The 24,296-nt window shown below is 58.9% G+C and overlaps 1 protein-coding gene across 4 annotated transcripts in view; it reads right to left on the reverse strand.

Annotated features, from left to right (window-relative positions):
• Window positions 1-5,906: 5,906 nt before the first annotated feature.
• The window catches only part of HDLBP (high density lipoprotein binding protein), a 75,691-nt gene continuing 57,301 nt past the window's right edge, over window positions 5,907-24,296 (reverse strand). For all 4 annotated transcript variants that reach the window (XM_062194229.1, XM_062194240.1, XM_062194238.1 and 1 more), the window contains exons 13-27: window positions 22,593-22,697; window positions 22,359-22,472; window positions 21,724-21,810; window positions 21,455-21,586; window positions 18,277-18,495; window positions 15,577-16,017; window positions 15,078-15,216; window positions 13,819-13,973; window positions 13,240-13,344; window positions 12,691-12,825; window positions 11,688-11,831; window positions 9,299-9,484; window positions 8,653-8,769; window positions 8,037-8,165; window positions 5,907-7,926 (exon numbers count right to left, since the gene is read on the reverse strand). In XM_062194229.1, the coding sequence (XP_062050213.1) occupies window positions 7,840-7,926; window positions 8,037-8,165; window positions 8,653-8,769; window positions 9,299-9,484; window positions 11,688-11,831; window positions 12,691-12,825; window positions 13,240-13,344; window positions 13,819-13,973; window positions 15,078-15,216; window positions 15,577-16,017; window positions 18,277-18,495; window positions 21,455-21,586; window positions 21,724-21,810; window positions 22,359-22,472; window positions 22,593-22,697 (2,295 nt within the window). In that variant the 3' untranslated portion in view covers window positions 5,907-7,839. The remainder of the gene's footprint in view (window positions 7,927-8,036; window positions 8,166-8,652; window positions 8,770-9,298; window positions 9,485-11,687; window positions 11,832-12,690; window positions 12,826-13,239; window positions 13,345-13,818; window positions 13,974-15,077; window positions 15,217-15,576; window positions 16,018-18,276; window positions 18,496-21,454; window positions 21,587-21,723; window positions 21,811-22,358; window positions 22,473-22,592; window positions 22,698-24,296) is intronic.

Consider the following 24,296-nt stretch of genomic DNA (forward strand, 5'->3'; position numbering starts at 1 on the left):
CTGGATGGAGGTCCGAGCTCCTGGTTGTGTCCTGGCCCAGCCCTGGCTGGTGGCACAGGCAGCTGCCTGCCTGCTTTCACAGAGCAGGGTCAGAGTTGAAAAGCTGAGCTCCAGGGTGGGGGTGCTGCTGCGAATCGACAGCCCTACCTAAACTGGAAGCAGGATGGAGCCCTGGGAGAGCAGAGCCCCCCTGAATAAGTGAAGACTGGAAGGGTCCCAGGGAGGCAGCAGGGGGGCGCCTGGCAGAAGGGGAGGGGTCGGCAGGACTTCCCTGGGACGCAGGGCGGCTCAGCTGGCGCCCAGTCCCCCAGTCTGGGATGAAGTGCTGTGTCCACTCCTGGCCTTAAACTAAAAGTCTGGTTCCACAACGAAATTCCAGTAGGGGGTGGGTGTGCGCACCCCCGCACCGGGAGACCCGGGCTGATGCCCAAACCCAGCTGTGGGCATTCGGGGAGCAGCCAGCAGATGGAAAACTCCCCCGCCTTTCTCTGCCTTTCAAATAAAGTGAAATAAAATAATGAAAATAAATAAAACTAACAAGGAACGAGTTTGCCTGAAAAACTCAACACGGAACAGAAATTCCTAGAAAGAAAAAAGCTGCTGCGTGCCCGGACTGGGGGCTCCCTGGAGCCAAGTGCTGAGCCCGTGGAGGGCTGGGGGCCGGTCGGCTCCCTCTCCAGGACGAGGGCTGTGCCAGCAGGATGGGGACAGGGGCGGGGGCCCTGCACGCACCCGGGAGTGGCCGCCAAGCTGGCCCCACTCAGAGCACCGACCGAGTCTTGTGGCGCCTCAGCCACCCCCCCCCCCAGCTGACCCCGGAATCTCAGCCAACGTGGTACAGGGAGGCCCTGCCCCGACCCAGCTGCCCTCTGGGACAGGTGAAGCCTGGACAGGGCCCCGCCCCGCCCCGCCCAGCCCCCGCGCCTTTGCTGAGACAGCTGTGCCAGACTGGAACCCATCCCAGAGCCTGGCCATGGGGGGAGGGTATGGACTCCAGGGGGCTGAGCGAGCACCCCAGCCCCCCTCCCCCGCTAACCCTAAGGACCTGGAGCAAGTACTGCTGGACCCATTGTGGCCGCTGTGCCGGGTCCCTTCTGCAGAGGGCCCGGAGGAGGGCCCTGCCCCGGCTCTGGGAGCTGCCAGGCCACTGCAGACCCTCAGGCAGTCCCCCGGGAACCCCCAGCCTGGCGACCAGACCGCCACACAGCATGGGCCGAGGAGCGCTGTCGGGACTTGCACCTCTGCCTCTCTGGGGCCTGGGTGCCTCCACTCAACCCCAGCTCCTGCAGCCACAGGCCCCTCGCTCTCTGCCCCATGTTGCCGGCCTGTTTGCCTGGGACAGTGGTGCAGGGGGCAGGGGAAGGGAGTCAGGACACAGGCAGGCCCAGGACCAGAAAGGCACAGAGCCTGGGAACCGGGCTTGGTTCCTGAAGCCACACAGGAAGCCGGGCTCTAGGGGGAGTCGGCGGTGCCCCAGGGCCCTGCCTCCACACCCAGGCAGAGGGGGCGCACTTGGGCCCTGAGACTGGGGTGCTCACTGACAGACGCACAGATGGACAGATGCTAGGCTGCGTCCCCAGGTGGTGCTGGGGCCTGGCCCCGGCCTGTGGCTGCCAGTTTGTCACCTCACCTGCCGGAGGTGCGTGCTGTGGGACCAGGGCTCAGGTGTCCCCCACCTGACCCACCCCGGCCATGGTGGGGTGCAGCAGTGGGAAGGTGCAGCACTGAGCTGACAAGGGCGCCCATGGAGCTCAGCCCCTCCCTCCACCTGGCCCAGAGCCTTTGAGGGGTGGGTGCGAGGTCCATCAGTGTTCCCCAGCCCCCTCATGACACCCTGCCCCCCATGACAGGGAAGGGATCGGTGGCTGCCCACAGGACCCCGGGGAGGGCAGAGCTGGGGCTGGGGCCTCCCAGCTCCAGGCAGGGGTTCCAGGAAGATGGGGGACGTGGGAGGCAGTGTGAAGCACAGAAAGGCCTCCCGGCCCCGACACGGCCCCCAGTGACACCTGTGCGCTCACCTGGGGCGAGGTGCCCAATGGCCCAGGAGGAGCCAGGGCCACACGGGCCTTCCGCTGCATTTGCCCGACACGTGTGATGGTTGAGAGCTGCGGGGGGGAGGTCTGCCTGCCTTCAACAATCTCTCAGCACACGGAAAAGAGCCAAAGATGGTGGGGGTCAGGGCCAGGGCCAGGTGAGGGTTACCCAGGGCTGCGGGCAGGGCAACCCCTCCCTGGGCCTTAGCGCCCATCAGACCTGGGTGGTCTCCCCCACTGCTCGGCAGGAAGCAAGGTGGTCCCCACCCAGCTCAGACATGCCGTGGACGGTCAGGTGTGTGTCCTGAGCCCAGGCCCAGCTGCAGGGATTCACAGCCGGTTTTCCTTCCACTGCCCCTGCTCCTGTGCCCTTTGAGCTGTCCATGCAGCCCACAGAGCGACAGCAGCTACAAGGGCCCTGTGTTTCCATCGCTTGGGGATGCTTCCATCCACCACCCTGTGCCGACTGGGATTCCTTCTGCCAGTAGTCTGGCCATGGCATCGCTCTGCGTCCAGTGCGTTGTCTGTGGGCCACTGTTCCCACTGCGTGGGAGGGGTTGGTTCTGTGGCAATGCAGGTTAAGCTGCTACCTGCAGCACCGGCATCCCGTATGGGCACCGGTTCAATTCCTGGCTGCTCCACTTCTGATCCAGCAGAGGATAGCCAAGTCCTTGGGCCCCTGCACCTGTACGGGAGACCCAGAAGCAGCTCCTAGCTCCTGGCTTTGAATCAGCCCAGCTCTGGCCATTACAGCTGTTTGGGGGAATCTCTCTCTGTGTCTCCCTCTCTCTAGCTCTGCCTTTTTTTTTTTTTTTGACAGGCAGAGGGGATAGTGAGAGAGACAGAGAGAAAGGTCTTCCTTTTTGCCATTGGTTCACCCTCCAATGGCCACTGTGGCCGGCGCATCGTGCTGATCCGAAGCCAGGAGCCAGGTGCTTCTCCTGGTCTCCCATGGGGTGCAGGGCCCAAGGACTTGGGCCATCCTCCACTGCATTCCTGGGCCACAGCAGAGAGCTGGCCTGGAAGAGGGGCAACCGGCATAGAACCCGGTGTGCCGGCACCACAAGGCGGAGGATTAGCCTGTTAAGCCAAAGCGCCGGCCTAGCTCTGCCTTTCAAATAAAATACATAAATCTTTTTTTTTTTTTTTGACAGGCAGAGTGGACAGTGAGAGAAAAATGCATAAATCTTTTAAAAAATGTACTTGAGAGACAGCAAGCAAGCTGCCTTCACCCACTGGCTCTCTCCAAGTGTCCACAGCAGCTGGGTTCAGTCCAGGTCCCCCATGCAGCTGGCGTCGTCTCCCCAGCCTCACGGGGCGGCGGCAGCAGGAAGCTGGGGTCTGGCATCGAAGCCCAGCCTCTGGTGTGGGAGGCAGTGTCTCAGCCAGAGGCTCAACGCTGGGGCGGAGTCAGGGACGGACGGACAGAGAGGTCCTCCACCTGCTGGGTCACTCCCTGAATGGCACAAACAGCCAGAGCCAGGAGCCAGGAGCTTCTCCAGGTCTCCCAGCGGGTGCAGGGGCCCAAGGACTTGGGCCATCCTCCACTGCTTTCCCAGGCCACAGCAGAGTGGGATGGGAAGTGGAGCAGCCGGGATTCGAACTGGCGCCCACATGGGAGGCCGGCACTGCCGGTGGCGGCTTTGCCCGCTATGCCACAGTGCCAACCCCAGGTCTCTCTGTTCACAGCAATGTCCACTGCTGTCCCTTGGTTTCCTTAGTGTGGTTTCTCTGTCCTGCCCGAGCTCTGGATAGATTTCTCTCATTAGGTTTGGAAATTCATAGCCTTTTTTCTTCAAAAACCATTCCTTTCCTTCCTTCTCCCTCTGGTTCTCAAGTTAGTGTGGGGCCCTCGACATGACCACACTTCTCTGGTCCCGTCTGCTTCTCCTTGTCCTCAGCTTCCAATGAGTCCATTAAATCTGTCCAAGCCCCTGGCCCGTCGTTCATCTTTCCCAGGCCATCAACAGGGAGCTGGACCAGGAAGTGGAGCAGCTGGGACTCAAACCAGCACCCACAGGGGATGCCAGCGTCTCAGGTGGGGTTTTATTGGCTATGCCACAGCGCCAGCCCCCAGCAGTAAGTTCAAATCAGCTCTCCGCCACGCGACCAAATGAGGGCGGCGGTCAGAGGTGGACAGGACGCCCAGCGCGGTGGGGGAGCTGTCCTGGAGGTCCAGAGCTTGTCCTGTGTGTACGAACCCATCACTGGGCCGCAAGACACCGGCTGCCGTGGGGCCCAGGCTGGTGCAGCTGGGGCGGGGGGATCAGCCCGCCTGGCACAGGTCCTGTGTTATCCTGTGTGGATAACCCCTCCCTGGGCATCCACGATGGAGAGCTGCTGCCCAGCTCCCGGCACGATGATGGACGCTATTCCCAGACCGACAGACCCTTCTGGCCGTGCCTGCCCTCGGAGACCCCCTTCCATGCTGGGCCTCTGAGCTTCTCCAGGGAGCTCCATGGGCCAGGCCAGCTCAGGGGTCTCGAGAGCTGCTCCCTAGTCCCGCCCACACCTGGGGACCAGCTGCCAGAGCCCAGGCCTCCCTGGCCTCACCACATGGTGTTCTCCATCGGACGCATCCTTGACCTCCTGGAGCCTGAGGAGGTCACGGTGAAGTGGGCGCACTTCCTGGGCAGGCCACCACGAGGGGAACGAGAGGCCCCTTGCACTGCCGTGGCTGAGAGTCTGAGCTCCCTTCTTGCCAACTCTGGACAGGCTCTCCTGGGGACAGCTGTGGTGGAGGATGGAGGCCTCCAGTGCCCAAGCTGAGGTCTGAGTCACCGGGGGCTCCCGCAGACTGTCAGAGGCACACTGGGACCAGCCTGCCTCACACCCCGAGGCCACGGCCTCCTGCAGCCCAGGGCTCTGCCTGGGCACCCTGCTACCCGGGGCCTGGTCGCAGTCTCCCCCAGACAACCCAAGGCATGCCAACCGCAGAGGCTGAGCCTCGTGGACTGTTCTAGAATGCGTGTGCCCCACAGCAGCCATGGCCAAGTCTCGGGATGGCGTCAGGAGTTGGGACCCAGGTGCTCACGACTGCAGAATGAGAGGCTCTGAGTATGGTGCCAAATACCCTGCCCACTAGGGCCTCTCCACCGTGCCGGGTCAGCGCATTTAACCCATGGAGCAGTGCTGCCCCTAGCCTTTGCCGAGGGCTCTTCGAGCAGGTGGACCAGACCAGTGGGACGGGTCAAGAGCAGACACCTGCTGGGTACCCAGCCAAACCTGCAAGTATCCAACAAAACCCATGCTCACTTCTAGGTTGTCACTGCCCTCAACTCTGAACAATTTATTCAATGAGGCACATAACGCGGCAGCCAGCACGTGGACCACAGCCCGGCCCCGGTCACAGGGCTCCTCCCTGCCTCCCTTGACCCTCTCCCATCCTCAGTAGCCACTGCCTTGGCCACAGACAGGGAGGGAACCACGGAACCCTGGCATCTGACTTATCGCAGCTGCCGCGGTGCCACCAGTCCTCGCTGGCGTGGGGCCATGTGCACGTGGGTTCCTTCCTGGGGGCAGATGGACTTGACTGAGCGGTGAGGCCATCCACAGACAGGGGGCACTTTGGGCAGCAGGGGACACTGGGTCCAGCCTCCCCAGGGATGACCCCAGGGCTAACCCGGAGCAGCTTGGGCTGCGGATCACGCCCCAGAGACAAGACCCCAGGGCTGCTGCCGGCTGTGCCGTGCCTGGAGGCCAAGACTCGCACTGGCTCATGCCCTGGGTCTAGATCCCAGAGGCGGCTTCCGAGGGGGCAGTTAGTGCCAAGAACCGCCAGGACCACTGCTCACTCCTGTGGGTGTCCAGCTGCCACGCGAGGGAGTCACGGGGACACACACACGTGGCATGATAAAACAAGTCCCAGCACGCTACAGTTGTTTTGGGTTTTATTTTAGAATTTATATAAAATTCCAGTGTCATCCATACTCATGAGCTTTTATACATGTTTGCATATAATCTCCAAGTTCCACAGTTAAGGCCAAGGGATGGGTCATAGCTATGGAAGACATTCAACAGAGAGGAAGAGCCACACTCCCCAGGCCTGCCCAGGGCTCTGCCCACAGCATCAGAGGCTACAGGGAGACAGACCAGGACCACGGCTCCCGACCTCGAGGGAGGGGCGTGCACCGGCCAGGTTAAGCAGTGAGTGATGTGCAAAATGCATTGTGAAAAAAAAAAAAAACCCCTCTGGGGGCAGGTGCTGGGGGGGAGAACCAGACGTCAGATGGGACCAAGTGGGAGGAAGAGAGGCGACACCCCCAGGGAACCCAGCTGGGGAAAGGTGGGAAAGCAGACACGCTGCGTCACGTCCCATCAGCCCCGGGTACCGGGGCCCTGAGCCTACGGCGATGAAGCCCGGCAGCCCCCTGTCCTGTGACTCGGGGGACACGGCTCTGGGTGAGCAGGAATTGCAGTCCATACGACCAGGCCCGAGTTACTGAACTCAGACACTGGGAGGGGCTGGTCTTCCTGGGAACTCGGCTGTCTGGAATGGGGCCGCCTCCACGGTGACGAGCAGGAGAGGGACCTGTTCTTGGTCCTCGGAAGGGTGGCCCTTCAGCGGGGCCTGCCAGGGGCACCGTGGTGAAACAACCAAACAAGAGTGGGTGCTCTGCGGCTGGCAAGGGCAGCCGGCGTTCAGTCCTCATTCTGGCCCCTTGCTAGTCCAGGCTGAGAGACCGCCTGTCTACCCCAGGGCCATGAGACGTACTCCTCACAGCCAGCCCAGGCCTTGCCCCCGGGGCCCATCTGAGTCGTACTCTGCTCTAGACCGGCCCCCGGCACTGAACCACTCGTCGGTGAGGGGCGGGCATCCTCGGGCTTTGGCCCTCAACATCTGCCCCAAGTCCACAGCAAACCGCCAGTCGTCAGGACTGTCCACATCAAGAGCCGAGTGCTGGGGCAGCACCAACACGTGTGGCCGTGACCACGTGGCTGGGGCAGCACCAGCACGTGTGGCCGTGACCACGTGGCTGGGGCAGCACCAGCACGTGTGGCCGTGACCACGTGGCTGGGGCAGCACCAACACGTGTGGCCGTGACCACACCGGCTGAGGTAGAAAGGTGGCAACTGAAAATCCAGTCTCTGGGAGGGCAGACGCAGGGAGCGGCGGGGGCTGAGCAGAGCCGAGCCGCCCCTCTCACAGCCCTATCCCAGCTGAGTGGCCCAGGCCACGCACACGTATGCAACCAACCAGGCCTCTAGGCCAAGGGTGAGGCCGCGGGGAGTGGGGGTGAAGCCCCTCGGTGCTTCTGAACCCCAATCAGGCAGAACGAGCACCACCTGGGAACCCAGGTGCTGTGGCTTCCCTGTCCACACTGGGCCTTCCTTCCTGGGACGGTGCCCAGCAGGCCGCCTGCAGCTGGGGGGCTTGCCTGCCCTCCACAGTGAGCGACAGGCAGCGGGCAGGGGTGGCAAAGGAAGAGGGCAAACGGCTTGGGTTTTATAAAGTCAAGGACATTTATTTCCTGAGGTCATGACACAGGAAGTCGACTCCCAGCCACAGGTGTGGCGCTGTCGGAGATGAAGGTCAGCGTGCTGACGGGCATGCTGGGTGAACCAGGATTACCTTGGTTTAGTGTTTGCGACGGCAGAGGCCTGTCCCAGAACAGATCTTGAACATACTGGGCGCCGACGGGCTGGAGAGGCGGCCGCCGGGGGCCGGGCCACGCCTGGCTTCACTGCGAGACCTCGGGGAGGGAGAGCGCCAACAACCGCGGAGGGTCCAGCCGCTGGGTCAGATCGAGGCTGACCGTCGTGTGGTTCAGCTCAGCAGGCTGGAGAGCTTTCTGCTGTTTGATCATTATCGTTTGGGGCCCCAAGGGAGGGTCTTGGGGGCCACCTGAGCCCCGAAGCTGGGGAATTCCTCAGAGCTGCTCATATCGGGAGCCTGTGGAGAGGACACGGCCTCAGCAGGGCAAGCAGCTGCTGGGACAGCGGCCACCCTAGGACTGGGCCTGCAGCCCGTCTGTGACCCCTGCCCCTGCACCCATGACTGACCTTCTCACTGGAGGCAGAGGTCCAGGGAGCGTCCCGCACCACAAAGCCTTTGGACGGAGCCTTGGACTCCTCGTGTGCGGGGGGCTTCATGTACACCTGCAGCGCCTCGCTGTCCACCACATCTGCCAGCTGCAGGAGCAGAGGGGCAGGGGCAGAGCTCAGGCCCAGCCCAGGGCACGCCCATCAGCTTCTCCAGGCCACTACCCACCTGCCCAGACATGGCTCCGCTGTCCCCCCAGCTCTCACTCACACCCCCGCACACACGACCCCACTGCCACCCCAGCTCTCATACACACCCCCTGCACCTGCACACACGACCCCACTGCCACCCCAGTTCACACTCACACCTCTCACACACATACAACCCCACTGTCACCTCAGTTCTCACTCACACCTCCTGCACCTGCACACACACCTTGCTGCCACCTTAGTTCTCTCTCTCTCTCTCTCTCTCTCTCTCTCACACACACACACACACACACACACACACACACACACACACTCTGTGAGCTCTGCGGCCACCTCAGTTCTCACAGCCAGGCACTAGGCAGTAAGAACCGGGTCTCAGCACAGCTGGCTGCCTCACGGCGTCCAGGAAGCCTGCGCCAGCACTCACATATTCCTCCTCCAGGTTGAGGATGTGGTCGATGGCTTCTTCCACATTCTCAGGCAGCCCTGTCACAGTGACACAGTTGGGGTCTGGGGCTCCACTCTGCGGGAAGCGGATGTCCACCTGGACACAACACTCAGCGTCAGCTGAAGGGGTCAGAACAAGGGCTCTGGGCAACGCACCACCATCCCAGGTCTGCGAGGACAAGGGCTGGCACGTGCTGTGTGCATTGCAAGCCCAGCTCCAGTCTCCTGGGCAGGGAAGCCGTTGGGGAACCTGCCCATCTTTCCCTGCTAGTGGTCCACTGTCTGCACTGACCAGCAGTGCCAGCAGTGGCATTTGCCTGCAGCCTATGGAACGCTGGCCTCCCTTTCTGGCTTCGTACAGCCGCCAGCTGCTATGGTGTGGGTACGGTGTGCTCCAGGGTTCTGGTGCTGGACGCTTGGTCCCCACGTGGCAGTGAGAGTGGGGCGTGGTGGAGAGCGAGTGGCCGCAAACAGCAAGGCCCACTGCCTCACCTATGTGCTTCCCTCAGGAGACAACCACGGGGCCTCACCAGGGCAGGGCACTTTTCCATCAAGTGCCTGCCGCAGGTGTGTCACAGCAAAGGACACAAAGGTGGCAGGCCCCCGGTGAGTGCGGGGACTCTCACCTTGAACTCATCCATGATCTTGCGGATGGCTTTGCCACGCGCGCCAATGATGCGGGCATGGACGCGGTGGTCCAGGGGGACGTCCTCGGAAACCATCTGCTCAAGTTCGCCCACGATTTTCAGGATAGCGTCCCGGGCAGCTTCAGTATTTTTTTCGTACCCTGTGATGGTGATTTGGTCCTGGGGCTGGAAGAAGCGAATACAGTCGGGGGAAGGCGTAGGCCCACTGGGGGCCCAAGGACCAGCCCAGAAGAGAAAGCAGGAGCTGGCATCACCAAGGGGTGACTTGATAGTGACAGGTTAACAACGACCACGCAGTGCCTGTCTCATCCCAACATCGGCAAGAGACAGGGGAGTTTCAGCCTGGAAGAGACAGCACCCACTGAGACAAGGGGACCTCGCAGACGTTGCTGGGGGGGCTCTGGTGCCCAGAGTCCCAGCAGGAGACTGGCATGCCACCACCTGTGGCTGCCACTCATTCACCCCCGCTGGCTCAGACCTCCTCGTCTCACAGTGGACACCACCTGGACTGCGGGGGCAGAGCACACAGCTCACAGGATGCAGAAGGAGACGCACAGTCTCCGTGCAGGAGGAAGCTGCATCCACAGGACTGAATTCCTCGCCAGGGACTAACAGACCTTGTGTCCATGAAGACAGGCTCCCCTGCGCCCTGCTGGGCCCGACCATGTCTGCAGGGGAGCACAGTTCTCCCAGAACAAGCTGTGTGTGAAAAACTGGAGGGGCAGGCATGTGGCGCTGCAGCACGGCCCCTGCTGGAGAGCCTGGGTTCAAGTCTCAGCTCCGCCACATCTGATGCAGCTCCCTGCTGATGTACACTCTGGGAGGCCCCAGATGATGGCTCAAGTGCTGGGGTCCCTGCCACTCACACGAGACACCTGGCTCCGGCCTGGCTCAGCCCTGTATGTGTGGGCATTTGGGGAGTGAACCAGCAGATTTAAGATCAGTCTCTCTCTGCCTTTCAAATAAAAATGAAAATAACTAAATAAAAATTATAAGAAAAAAAAAAAGGTGTGGTTGTTCTTCCCTTCTTGGTTCACTAGAATACCAATAAAAACAGCCAAATGTTAAATAGTGATTTAAGACTAAAGTTTAGAGCAAGCACTTAACATAATGTGTAAGATGCAGCCAAGGAGCCGGTGCTGTGGCGTACTGGGATACACATATGGGTGGCCGGTTCTAGTCCTGGCTGCTCTACTTCTGATCCAGCTCTCTGCTGTGCCCTGGGAAAGCAGCAGAAGATGCCCCCCAAGTCCTTGGGACCCTGCACCCACGTGGGAGACCTGGCTTTGGATGAGCCCAGCTCCAGCCGTTACAGTCACTTGGAAAGCGAACCAGTGGATGAAGACTTCTCTGTCTCTCCCTCTCTCTGTAACTCTTAAGCAAATAAAATCTTAAAAAAAAAAAAAAAAAAAAAAAAAAAAAAAAAAAAGCCAGTTAAAACACCAGTGTCTCGCATCGGATGCCCCGGGTGTGGTTCCTGGCTGCAGCTCCCTGCGAAGGCAGATCCTGGCTCATGACGCTGCAGTGAGTGGGATCTTCTCACCCACATAGGAGGCCTGGATTATGGTCCTGGTCTCTCTCAAAACAAAAAACCAAAACCCTTCTAGTGAAAACCTGAGTGGTGGTATAAACTCACTGCCAGAAACACAAGAGGTAGCCAGAAGGTAACACACAGGGAGGAGGCAGAGCAGGTTTGCTGAGCTGTGTGTGTTTCTCAGAGACGGCAAAGCCGGGAGGCCACTGCCGGCAGTGGGAGCGAGGGGTGCTCTACTGGGCTCCAGGACTGTGGCCACCTGAAGCTGGGCTGGGACAGCCAGAGCCAGAAGAGAGGGGCGGGGGGTACCACCTGGGAGCGGGGGGCTGTAATCAGAGCTGGCAGAGAGGGGCTGGGAGTACTGGGAGGGCTGGTCTGACCATGCATGTGCACGAACCAGCCAGAGAGAAACCCAGGGTGTGAGGTGGGAGAGGCTGGCACTGCAATGCGGGGACAACAGGTGTTTTCCAGGTCCCTCTGCTAAGAGCAGCAGTGTTTGCCCCTCTGCTGGCATCTCCTCCAGGGGCTGAGCTGTAAGACACAGGCTATCTCATGTCCACTCACCTCGTCAAGGAGGCCCTGGTGACAGGTGACAAGTGTCACCTGGCAGGTGCACAGCTCAAGAAGGACCCAGCTGGAGCCCTGGCTCACCTGCCAGGAGTGACCAAGAGGCACGGAGAAAACTTGCCCAAGGCCTGGATGACACATGGCATGGAGAAGGCCTCAACCACCCGGTTGCACAGCCTAGCCTCGGGGACCTGCCACTCTGAAGTCAGCTCCAGCGCCCCTGGGCAGGTCACTGATGGCCCTTCTGAACCGGATGGCTGTTCTTACCTGGGTGCCGTCATCCTTGTCAGGAAACTGGATGTTCACATCATGTTCCAAGCGGATCTGCGTGATCACGGCCCCCTTTCTCCCAATAATTTTGGGATGATATTTGGGATCTACAGTGATGCTCAGCTTAAAGCTCCTTAAGGCCTACAAGTGAAACGAGGGAGGGGAGCGTGAGGCAGGGGGCAAGCACCCATGCTGACCATGCGCTCAATACCTCCTGTGTCCCAAAGCAAGACACCCCACTTGCTGCTGACCCATGGGTCTGCCCTGGTCACCCCAAGCACCCACTCAAGTACACTTGAGCACCCACAGACATAGTCTTCCTGCTGAGGACGGAGGCCAGAGCCATGTGCAGGATGGCAGGCTGGGAGCGCACAGTGCGAGCTCGCAAGCTGGCTGCCTGGCGTGTGGGAGTTAAGTCCGGGTTCTCCAGGGCTGAGGCGCAGCACCAGGGTTTGGACATCCCCAGCTGGGGCTGGAGCCCGGCCCTGGCTGGAGGGTGGAGTGCAAAGCCTGCAAGGTAATGCGGGTTTGAGCTCTGCCCTATCCCCAGGCTCTTCACACGCAACAGAAAACCAGGGGTCCCCTTGGCGAAGTCACTCACCCACTCCAGAACACCCCCTCCTCACTGCCAGAGAGGAAGCGGGCCCCAACCCTCCCAACCATGGGAGGCCACAGCCACCTGTGCTGGAGATGAGCGCAAAGCCTGACCTGAGGCCTGTGCTGGGCCTCCCGGCCTGCCTGGCCCAGAAAGTCAGAGGAACCTGAAGTAGTGTCCTTCCTAGTTTGGGGTGAAGAGAACTCGCACATGAGCACGGAAGTCCAGCTCACGCTACAGCAAGCCCTCTGTACCCCAACTGCATCTCCTCGGCACTACCTCCAGCCACCCCACTCAGCTGGGGCGCTGGAGTCTTCCAGAACCCCCAAGCAGCATTGAGTGCGCCCAAGGTCGAGGGCCAGGGCTCTGAAGGGGGTCTCCTGGAGGGCAGCCCCCTGTGCTCACCCGGTCCTCCTGCTCGGCCTGCAGCTCCTTCACCCGCTCCAGGAGCCCCGCCTTGGCCCGGTCTAGGTTTGCAGCAAGGCCAGTGATGGCGATGATGTCAGACTGCAGCTCGGGTGCCGGAACGTGGATGTTCACCTGTGTGGGCACAGCAGCGCTCAGGTGGCCCTGACCCAGGACATGGTCACAGGCTGGGCACCCAGAGGGAAGACAAATGACACTCACGCACCATGGAGACCTGGGGAGCATCCATGTTAGAGTAGGGGGTATTAATGTCACTCAGAGCAGGGGACATCGGTGTCACTCAGAGGAGGTGACATCAGTGTCAGAGCAGGGGACATCAGTGTCACTCAGAGGTGACATCAGTGTTATTCAGAGCAGGGACACCACTGTCACAGCAGGGGACACCAGTGCTCAGGGACATCACTGTCGGAGCAGAGCAACGTGGGGGCTGGCAAGAACGCCGGGCCCGGGAGCAGGCCACACATGGCACCAGACAGACGACCGTCGAGCGGAACCCACTCCCGACCACAGTTCCAGGTTAAGGTCTACCTCAAACTCGTCCATCATCTTGCGGATCCCGCTGCCCTTCTGCCCAATGATGTAGCGATGGAGGTCAAAGGGCACCTCTACTTCGATGGTGACAGGAACCAGTGCCTGGGGAAGATGGTCGTGCTCAGGCCCTATGTGCACAGTCCTGTGACCCTGCAGGCTCACAGGGGAAGGGCCCTGAAGAGGATGACCGTGTATTTCTAGAACCTTCTGTCTGCGTGTCTGGCTGACGACACCACCCGGACTTTTTAAATCATGAAGAATCAAAAAGCAATAGGAACTGGGCTTTGGGTCCTGCTGGGAGAGACTCAGCCCTCCATGTCAGACTCTCGTGTCGTGGCAGGCCCCAGACACCCTGACTCCTGGCACAATGCTGACTTGTGTCACCAGGCACTCCCCTGCTCTGACACACACGGTCTGCCTGTCACTCGTCTCTCCAGGACAACAGACTGCGCTCAGCGACCCCTCTGCAGGAGGTCCTCTGAGCTGGGTGCTCACACTGAAGTGCTGAGGCCCACTGACTGCTGATGGACAGGCAGCTACCCAGCCCCAGGGAGGCCACAGAAGGGCCCAACCCACCTCTAGGGCTTCCTTGGCCGCCTCACACTTCTCCTTCCGGCCAGAGATGGTGATGATGTCGCACCTCCGCGGAGAGCCGGGCTCTGCCTCTCTGGTGTCTCTCCCCTCCCCAGACTCTTCACCGTTCTCCTGGATGGCTGGCTCCATGCTGTGAACTAGGGAGAAAGGGCAAGTAACTCCGTGGGCGCCTGTCACTGGCAGAAGTCAACATATGTTTAGTGCCTACTGTGTACCATTCTTCACCCGGAAAACCAGCTACCAGCAGCCCCGGTGGGACAGCTGCCAGGGGCCGGAGGGGAGCAGGGCAGGCTGTGGCACGTGGTGGTCCAGGAGGGGAGAGGCCAGGATGAGCCTGTGGCAGAAGAAAGGAGCCACGTCTGCAGCACAGGGAAGCCGCGGGAGGGGCTCCTGCGGGCGTGCACAGCCAGCACTGGAATGAAAACCAATTCCTGGGCAACACTCAGCCGTGGAGTAGGAGCGACGCCGGAGTGCACAGGAGCGGCGAGTGGGCGCACACGACAGCCCCAAGCCATCGTGCGGTGCAGTGCACTGGCTGAGAGCTAGCAGCACTGAGTGTGAGCAGCGTGCCATGGTCAGGGAGAACACGTGGTCCTCAGGAAACACCCACACACGCAGAAATTACAGCCACGTGTGCCAGGGGAGGGTGCGTCTTCATGCTGTGCTGTGTAATGTGCAGGCGCAGTGCCACCTCGTGAGACTGGATGTCTGTGACAAGGGGCAGCAGCTCCCCCAGGAAACCCACCAGACACCTGCACAATGCCCTCCAGCTGGTCACTAACTACAGCCACCTGACCTCGCAGACACGGCCTTGGGGACGTGGGGTGGGGAGTGAGGAGGCCGCTCTGGGCAGGGTTGGGGAGGCCTCCATGGGGCAGGCACCAGGTACCCCGAGAAACAGCAGACTGCACTCAGCACTCCTGCAGCCAAGACGTCGCAGGCTCCTTCCTCTGCTGTGGCCTGGCCACCCACATGCAGCTGCCCCCTACTAGGTGTGCACGCACACGCGCACTCACACACACACACAGCCCCCTCCCCCCCCCCGCCACAAGCATCCTCCAAACATGCACAGCATGAACGCCATGTGCAAACATACAACAGCCTCCACACACGTGTGCACACACACAGCACCCAGCAGTCCTGGGACACGCAGCGCATGTCCAGCCAAGTGTGGTCACTGGCAGTGGGGAGAGCAGTCTGCCCACCCCAGTCTCCTTCGCACAGAGGCAGCAGGGACCCACCTGGGTTCTCCTCTCTATCAGGGAACTTAATCTGAACGTTGTAATCCCGAGTGATCTGTTGGATTCTGGAGCCCTTGGGGCCCATGACAGCCCGGTGGAACTTCTGGGGTATGGCACACTCGAGTGTCACCTGGGCCTCCTGAGCGCACAGGGAAGAAGAAGAGCAAAGTTGCATCCTAGGGCCGGCTTCCACCCTCACTCCCTCCCTCCAATCAGGCCATGCACCACCATGCCACAGCTGAGGGGGACGCGGGGCTCAGGTGCATGGGGCGGGGCTGGGTCAGGGAGATGCGGGCACTTGCTGTGGCCCAGAATCTGCCTACAGACGCAGGAGGAGGGACCCCTCCCCATACCACACGGTGCCATTCCAGCCGCTCACCCTGCGGCTGGGAGCCCCCAGGCTGCTTTAGAGAAAGCACAGACCTCGACACCTCTCCCGGGGACTCCCACACCACCCTGCCGTCAGAGAGGGCACAGCCCAGGAGCCCTGGACACCTACCAGGTCCTCAATGATCTCCTGGATGCGCCTCTTGGCCGCCTCCACGCAGTCCTTGGCGCCCTTGAGGGTGACTTTGTCACTCTGAGTGCCGGAGCGCGGGAAGCTGACCATCACCCCGCCGTACTCTTCAGCTATCTCCCGCAGGACCTGGCCTCTGCGGATGACAAAGTGGCGGTGGTGCCTGGGGTCCACCAGCATGTGGTCTTCCACCACGTTGTCCAGGCTCTCGATCAGCGCCTCCAGCTCCTTCTGAGCCTCCCGCACGGCATCCTCCTTCCCGATGATGGTGATCAGGTCCTGGTCCTTGTCCTCGGCCGCAGGGAAGATGATACGGGCTCCAGTGCTGTCACGCACCTTGCGGATTTTGCCACCACCTTTGCCAATGAGGAACTTGTGGTATTCCGGCTTGGCGCGGATGTCAACCGTGAAGCTCTTTGTTTGCTGCAAAAACGAATCCTGTGGCTGTTGGTAGCTGGCCTGGCACCACCTGGCTGGGCCACAGTGCAGGAGAGAGGCACCTACACCTCTCCCCAGGGAGGGGGTGCAGGAGGGTGCCAGATGCTGAAGCTCACACACACCAAGACCTGGCCCTGCCCGAACCTCTGCAAGCTACGCTCTTTTTTTCCCTTTTTTCGACAGGTAGAGTTATAGACAGTGAGAGAGGGAGACAGAAAGGTGTTCCTTCTATTGGTTCACTCCCCAAATGGCCACTACGGCCAGCGCTGTGCTGATCCGAAGCCAGGAGCCAGGTACTTCCTCTTAGTCTCCCACGTGGGTTCAGGGGCCATCCTCTGCTGCCCTCCTGGGCCACAGCAGAGCTGGACTGGAAGAGGGGCAGCCGAGACTAGAACCCAGCACCCATATGGGATGCAGGGCCGCAGGCGGAGGATTAACCAAGTGAGCCACGGTGCCGGCTCCCTTTTTTCCCTTTTAAAGACCAGGAGTCTGGAGCTCCATCCTGGTCTCCAGTGTGAGCGGCAGGGGACCAAGCACGTGGGCCACCATCCGTTGCTTTCTCAGGTGCATTAGCAGGAGCTGGATCGAAAGTGAAGCCGCAGTGGCTTCACCTGCTACACCCTGACACCAGCCCCTCCAGGCCACTCTTGATCTGCTCAGATGTGCTGGAGGGTGGGGTGCAGGGGCCAGGGCCCCTGCCTAGAATCTCCAGACCACCCATGCAGCTGCTCCTCCCTGTCCTCTCCTCCTCCCACGAGTGCTGCAGGTCATCGCTGGTGAGAAAAGTGGCAGCTCAGAGACAGACGAGCCAACCATGCTCACAGTCAGGGTAGAAAGCCCTCAGCTCCCCTGAGAGCACGAGGTCCTTGTGTGACACCAAGGCCCAGTCAAGGACTCGACGCTGTAACCCCACCAAGAACACAGAGGGCCAGGCTGCTCCCAAGACGCCTGGCCTCTTCTGGACCTGGGTCCTGGCTCCCAGGCAGGAGGAGGACAGAGGACAAGTATCTGCCAGTGCAACATGAAGCACCTGGGCCTGGTTATCTCCTCAGTGCTGGATCCACCAAGCAGCTGGTCTTCACAGCAGACAGCGACAGTTTGGAGAAGATACCACAGAGCCTAGAAATGCAAGGGTGGGGCTGGCGCCGTGGCTCACTTGGTTAATCCTCCACCTGCGGTGCCGGCATCCCTTATGGGCACCGGGTTCTTGTCCCGGTTGCTCCTCTTCCAGTCCAGCTCTCTGCTGTGGCCTGGGAAGGCAGTGGAGGATGGCCCAAGTGCTTGGGGCCCTGTACCCACATGGGAGACCAGGAGGAAGTACCTGGCTCCTGGCTTCGGATCAGCGTAGCTCCGGCCGTAGTGGCCATTTGGGGGTTGAACCAACAGAAGGAAGACCTTTCTCTCTGTCTCTCTCTCACTGTCTAACTCTGTCAAATTAAAAAAAAGAAAAAGAAAAAAAGAAATGCAAGGGTGGCCAAGACTCCCAACATCACACACCCTTGAGGAGAGCAGACAGCACGTGTGTGATAAAAGCCAACACCCGCTCCCACTGAGCCGACACTGAGAGTCTGGGCCCTCCCCCTCTGCACCCCATGTGACAGCAGACAGGGCTCTGCTCACAGGCCATGTGACTCTTACAGACCCAGCCACCAGAGCCAGCAGGCATCTCTGTGCAGTGCAATCTCACAAAGCCCAACGGGACCAACACGAAATACCAGCAGAGACTTAAAGGCCTAAGTAACTGAGATCTTTAGGTTAGCTCAGAGTAAAAACCAAGAACTGACAGAGCCAGAACGTGCACAGAAAGGTGCAGGAGTTGAGCAGTCAAGGTGGTCTCCACGTGAGAAAGAACACAGCCAGAGGACTCCCCACACTCGATTTCTGCAGGCCTGTGGGGCTCTGGGGCGGACAGGCAGAAACAGACCCAGGGCTCTGACACAGGAATCGAGCAGTGCGGTGCAGAATTCTGACTGCAGTGGCGGCCACAGAAGGGCTCATCTTGCTGTCAGTCACACTTCACTGCCCCCGCCCCCAGAGTTTCCCTCACGTGGCACCTGGACCGTGAAAGGCCCTTCTGTCACGGAAAGCCAACATCACATTAAAAAAAAAAAAAAAAAAAAAAAAAAAAAAGCCAGTCCCTGAACTGCCACCAAGGACTCTGGATTTCCCGCAATGAGAAGAGCCCAGGCTTCCCGGCAGACACTCCTACCCAGCCCTCCGTCCCCGCTAGGTCCAGGGGCTCACCTTCTCCTCGGCCAGGTGCAGCAGCTGCTTCTTGGCCTTCTCCACATCTGAGGAAGGGCCCCTGATGACAACCGTGTCGCTGCCAGAGCCTTCCACGGGGAAGTGGATGTGGACGCCACCGCACTCCTCCATGATGGAGCGGATCAGGCGGCCCTTTGTGCCGATGAGGGAGTTGTGCAGCTTGGCCGGGATGGAGACCTCCACCTCGGCTATGTTGGCCTGAAACCAGACAGACGGGAAGAAGGGAGTCACACATCTGTGTGGCAAGAACGGGCCACACAGCGCCGACACAGCCAGGAGGAACGGGGCGCTTCCTCAGGCAGCTCTGGGGAAACTTCCTATCACAGATAAGATCCTGCATCCAACCAATAGGGACTAAGCTCACGGCCCAATGGAAACAGCAAGTGAACACGAGAGCCCAAGGGTTGCCACGCCCCTGCTCAGCACAGAAAGCAAGGAGACGGCTGGCAGCCAGGGGACGATGACAGGAAACGGTGCCTGTGCTTAGCAGCTGGGAGGGACACCAGTCCCAGTGCTCAAGAGGGTCTCACCTCAGGGCTGGGAAACACCTGCTCTGATCCCATCTATTAACCTCAGAAGTCAGAGCCTCATTTATCTGAAAGGCAGAATGACCCACAGCAGAGTCAGGTCTCGTGTGTCGGGTCACTGTCCACATGACCGCAACAGCCAGGGCGGAGCCTGGCCTCCCACAGGGGCCATCTTCCACTGCCCTCCCGGAGTGTTGGCAGGGAGCCGCTTCAGACGCAGAGCAGCCAGGACGTGAACTGGCGCTGATTCGGCTTAACCAGTGGTGCCACAACACGGGGCTGGGAGCAAACTTTCAGAGTGACTTGACAAAGCTCAAAACTGTTGATGGAATGCACAAATAGCTAAATAAAGCAAATACCCGCGCCAGACACGCCTGCAGAGCAACACACCATGAGTGGAGGAACATGGGCTGTGGCCTAGAAGACCTGGGGTCAGGGGCCACAGCCCCGGCCACGTGGACGAGCACCGAACGAGACTGTCTTTTTAACCAGGTGGCAAAAGAAAAGACCAAACATGTTAACACTGAGGAGAGAACCCTCTCAGATACCACAGGAAACCACCAAATTCACAGAAACCCGGAGGAAAACACCCCCCGCCCCATTCTAATCAGAGAGCCATGGGGAAAGGCAGGACAGCCTGTACCCCAGAACTGGAGTGCCCAGAAAAAACAAAGCAACAGCAACCCGCATCTCCCCAGTGTGATGAGAAGACATCCAAGAAGCTCAGGAAGAAAACGACACAGATGCCCCACACACTGCGGGCAGCGGGTGCCTCGGTATCTCGTCAGAGCCCAGGGCCTCGGTCCTGGTGGAAGCAGCAACCCGGACTCTACCTGGGGCAGACGAGGGGAGAGCTTGGACCTGCCCCGGCTCTCACTCCAGCTTCCTGCTAATACGAACCCTGGGAGCAGAGCCAGGGCGCAAGTAATTGGGCTCTGTCACCTATGCAGGAGAAATGAATTGGGTTCCTGGCTCCTTAGGCCTCAGCCCAGCCTTGGCTGCCATGGAAATTTTGGGAGTAAACCAGTGAGTGGGAGCTCTGTGTGTATCTTCCTTTCTCTCTTTCAGATAAACAAAATACAATTAAGGAAAAAAAAAAAAAAAAAAGAAGCAAATGGGCCAGTGCTATGGCACAGCAGGTAACACTACTACTTGGGGTGCCAGCATCCCACATGGGTGTTGGTTGAAGTGCCGGCTGCTCCACTTCTAATCCAGCTCCCTGCTAATGTGCTTGGGAAAGCAGCAGAGGATATCCCAAATGCTCAGGCTCCTGCTCCCATGTGGGAGACCTAGAAGAAGCTCCTGGCTCCTGCCTGGCCCAGCCCTGGCCATTGCGGCCACCTGAGGAGTGAACCAGTGGATGAAGACCTTTCTCTCTGTGCCTCCCTTTCCCTCTCTCTCTCTAACTCTGCCTTTCAAATATATAAAATAAACCTTTACAAAAAAAAAACTAAAGAAGCTTCTAGACATTTAAATACAAACCAGAATTAACAACCAGCAGATACACATCCTCCGGACACAGCAGAACTGGGGATACAGATCTGCAGAAAGGAGCCAAGTGCTCTGGAGATGCGGAATTCACAGATTATTTTGCTAAGGGTTTAATTAAAAAAAAAAATCAATAACAAAAGTGATAAAAGAATATTCCCCACAGGGTCTAACACACATCAAAGATAAAAAGTATGACCACAGAGCACGGAGGGTGGGGGAGGGGCACACTGACAGGCCGGAGACAGCATCGGAGCAGCAGAGTGACACTTCCTGAGCGACAAAAAATGAGAATAAAACATTTTCAACTCGAAAGCGAAGCATAGACAGAGCAAAAAGAGAACTAAGGAGATGGGCCAAACAGAAAGCCAAGAGCAACATGGCAGATCCAGGAGACAGAATTTCTGTCTGAAGACGGAGGAGGTGGTGGCTGCCATGGGCTTTGAACACACTCACTGCCACCAATTCACATGGAGAACGGCCGAGATGGGAGGTTCGATTACCTATATCTCACCACAATGAAAAAATGTGACCAAGTCAATCTGATCACATTTGTTACATATCTATGTAATAAGCAGAACTAGGGGACAAGTAACAGAATAGAATCAAAAATAAGTTAGATGCAAGCATCCATGTACGAGGCAAAGAGATGTAACTTGAAGTCAAGCTTCTGAACATCAGAAAAAGGAGATTCCAGAGCAAAGAATATTTCCAGGGGCCAAGGCTCATTTCACGATGACACGTGTCACACAGGCCACACCAGTACAGGCAGGAATTCTATCAGTAAAACAGGAAACCCCTCGAAGGCCACTACTGACCAAGCACAGAGACGAGCAGTCCACGTGGAGGCGGACGCAGCACGGACAGAGCTCACACCACCACGTGCTGCCTGCGGAGCAGGCTGGAGCACTAAGGTCCCAAGGTGTCTGCCGTGGGGACAAATCCACGGAATGCACACATGTCAGTCAGGTGCAGCTTACTGCATGTTCACTTCTTACAAACCAAGGGCAACACCGAGCACCTTCACAGACGCTGATTTCCACGGGGGATAAAATCCAGCAGAAAGATGACAAACGCATGACGCCCACATGACTGCCGGGGGTCACCTTGTGTGCCGCGCTGGCTGGGAGACCCCTGATTACCAGGTCTTTCTGGATGGACAGGATCCGACTGCGGGCAGCTTCACAGTTGGCACGCTTGCCCGTGATGACGATGGTCTCGGAGTTGCTGTTCTCTGCGGGAAGGTCAATCTTGGTGTTGCTCTCCTCGCGAATCTACAGGGGAAGACACAGATCAGGAGCTAACCAGAGTCGCCCACAACCGAGACCCCAGGAGCACGGGCTGGAGCAATCTACACCAAACAGGCACAGGGCTCGCGAGGACAGCCCCGACTCAGGGACAAGCTGGTCACCTTCTTAATGTTTGCGCCTCCTTTGCCAATGATGTTCTTGTGGAACTGCTTGAAGATCGGAACAGAAATCGAATAGCTGTTTTCCACCTTGAAGACAAACAGGAAGCCACAATGAGCAGCCCGAGCCACTCCGTCCCCGAGGGCAGTGCATTCACAGATGTGGCCCATCACCAGGGCAACAGCTGACTGACCGCGCACGTCTAACCTGAAGCAGTCAAGCCGGGCTAGGCCAAGGGGAGGCACGCAGGAGCAGGTCACAGTGCCAGGAGACCCTACCACCTCCTTCTCAGGGCCTCAGCAACCACACTGAGGCCCCGTGAGCAACCGTGGAAACACGCAGCTGCCGGTGGCCTTCCTGTTAATCACTCTTCCACACTGTCAAGCCTTTATCCATTTCAGCTTTTTAGAAAATAATGTCAACAAATGACTCCATTCCACTCGTGTTCTCCCCCTCCTCACTGGATGGACAGACCCTCTAGGGACCTAAAGACCCAAAAGGCAGCAAGGTGCCCTGCCGTGGGGAAGGCGGAAGCTCCGGCTAAACGTCGCCAACACTGTTTCCGGACAAGCACTGCCACTCTGAAGCTGGGACAGCAGCCGCCCCGCCCGCCCCAAGGCCCGGAGCGTCTCCCCACCAGATCCGCCACCATCTTCTGCATGTACTTGGTGCACTTCTCCACCTCGTTCTTGGGCCCTCTGAGTTGGACGATGTCACTTTTTTGTGCTGGGTCTGGAAAGTTGATGATAACCTAGAACGAGTCACCAGGAGGCCACACCCATCACCGGGAAGGACTGGATCCAGAACACTGCACTTCCCCGAGTGCGGTCACCTCCAGAGGGGTGGTGGCATGTGTTTGGGAAAGCATTACCTCTGGGAATTTGTCACGAATTTCACGGATCCGCTCTCCCTTCTGCCCAATGATTGTGCGATGAAATCTCTGCTCAATGATTAGATCCTTGGTTCGCTCATTTTCCTACAAATATAATGAAGGTAGATGTTATCATTCATCCCCAGCCCCTTCCCTGCCTGGGAAAGCCCAGATGCCATCCAGCAGCAAGTGAGAGGCCTGGTACACCTTGCAAGCACCCCAAGAGCTACAGGTCCTGGGCCATCCCAGAGTGTCCCTCACAGGACATCTGCTCTCTGCACTCATGTGATGCTTCCCATGGAACTGACCCTTCAATCAAAAGTGCTGTCATGGTAGCGACAATTAGCAACCTACCCAGCTCTTCTGTTCTGACAAGAACTAGAGGTGAGCTCGCTTTTTTTTTTTTTTAAAGATTTATTTAGTTATTTGAAAGTCAGAGTTACACAGAGAGAAGAGAGGCAGAGAGAGAGAAAGATAGAGAGATCTTCCATCCGATGGTTCACTCCCTAGATGGCTGCAATGGCCGGAGCTGTGCCGATCTGAAGCCAGGAGCTAGGAGTTTCTTCCAGGTCTCCCACGTGGGGGCCGAAGGACTCTGGGCCATCTTCTACTGCTTTCCCAGGCCATAGCAGAGAGCTGGATTGGAAGTGGAGCAGACAGGTCTCGAACCCGTGCTCATATGGGATGCCGGTGCTTTGCTTCAGGCCAGGGCGTTAACCCGTTGCACCAAAGCACCGGCCCTAAGCTCGCTCTTTTACTGAGAGGCAAAACACTCTGTTTGCAGGTAGAGATCCCTCCTGAACACAAGGTATGCCCCGACTACCTTCCCTGTGTGACCATGTGGCACAGCAGGGAAAACCACAATGTGCAATGCCAGTGTCCTCTGCTTCCGATCCAGCTCCCTGCTAAGGGCCTGGGAAAAAGCACCAGAAGACGGCCCAAGTGTTTGGGGCCCTGCACCCGCATGGGAGACCCAGAGGAAGCTCTGGCTCTGGCCTGGCTCAGTGCTGATCACTGCAGCCATCTGGAGAGTAAACCAGTGGATGGACACGCATGCATTCTCTCTGTAACTCCTTCAAATAAATAAACAAAATCTTAAAAAAGAACAGACTGTATTAGCACAGGGCACGGAATCCACCTGCAGATTCCATTAAGACGACAGAAGTGACACAGAACAGTGCCAGGGACTAAGGGAGCACGGCCGGCTGACCAGACTGCAACAGGACTCCAGGCCACAGTGGCATCTGGGTGACAGAGAAGGGTTCAGCACAAGATACAGCAAGGCCCGTGTACGGGCCCATCAGGACGTGCTTGGCCCACATGCTGCACTGACCTTGAACCCTGGGCCTTGCTCCTCACCTCGCTGTTTTGATTTCTTTATTTAACTGAGAGGCAAAGAGCCACGAGACAGACAGAGCTCCCATCTGCTGGTTCACTCCCCAGAAACCCACTGTGGCAATGGTTGGGCCATGTTTAAGCTCATAACGGGGAGCCCGATCCAGGTCTCCACAGTGTGTCAGCAACGCCATCACTGAGTAGCCAGCGCTGCCTTCAAGGGCCAACACCAGCAAGAGGCTGGAGTCAGGTTCCAGAGGTGGCCGTGACAGCTTGACCACTGGGCTGAAGGCCTGTCCGCCTACCCCACTTCTGCCTGTGCTGGCTGTGTAAAGGTGCCCCAGGAGTCCTGTGCACCACGGTGGAGAC

Source organism: Lepus europaeus, chromosome 1 (genome assembly GCF_033115175.1).
Source record: "Lepus europaeus isolate LE1 chromosome 1, mLepTim1.pri, whole genome shotgun sequence".
Lineage (NCBI taxonomy): Eukaryota > Metazoa > Chordata > Mammalia > Lagomorpha > Leporidae > Lepus > Lepus europaeus.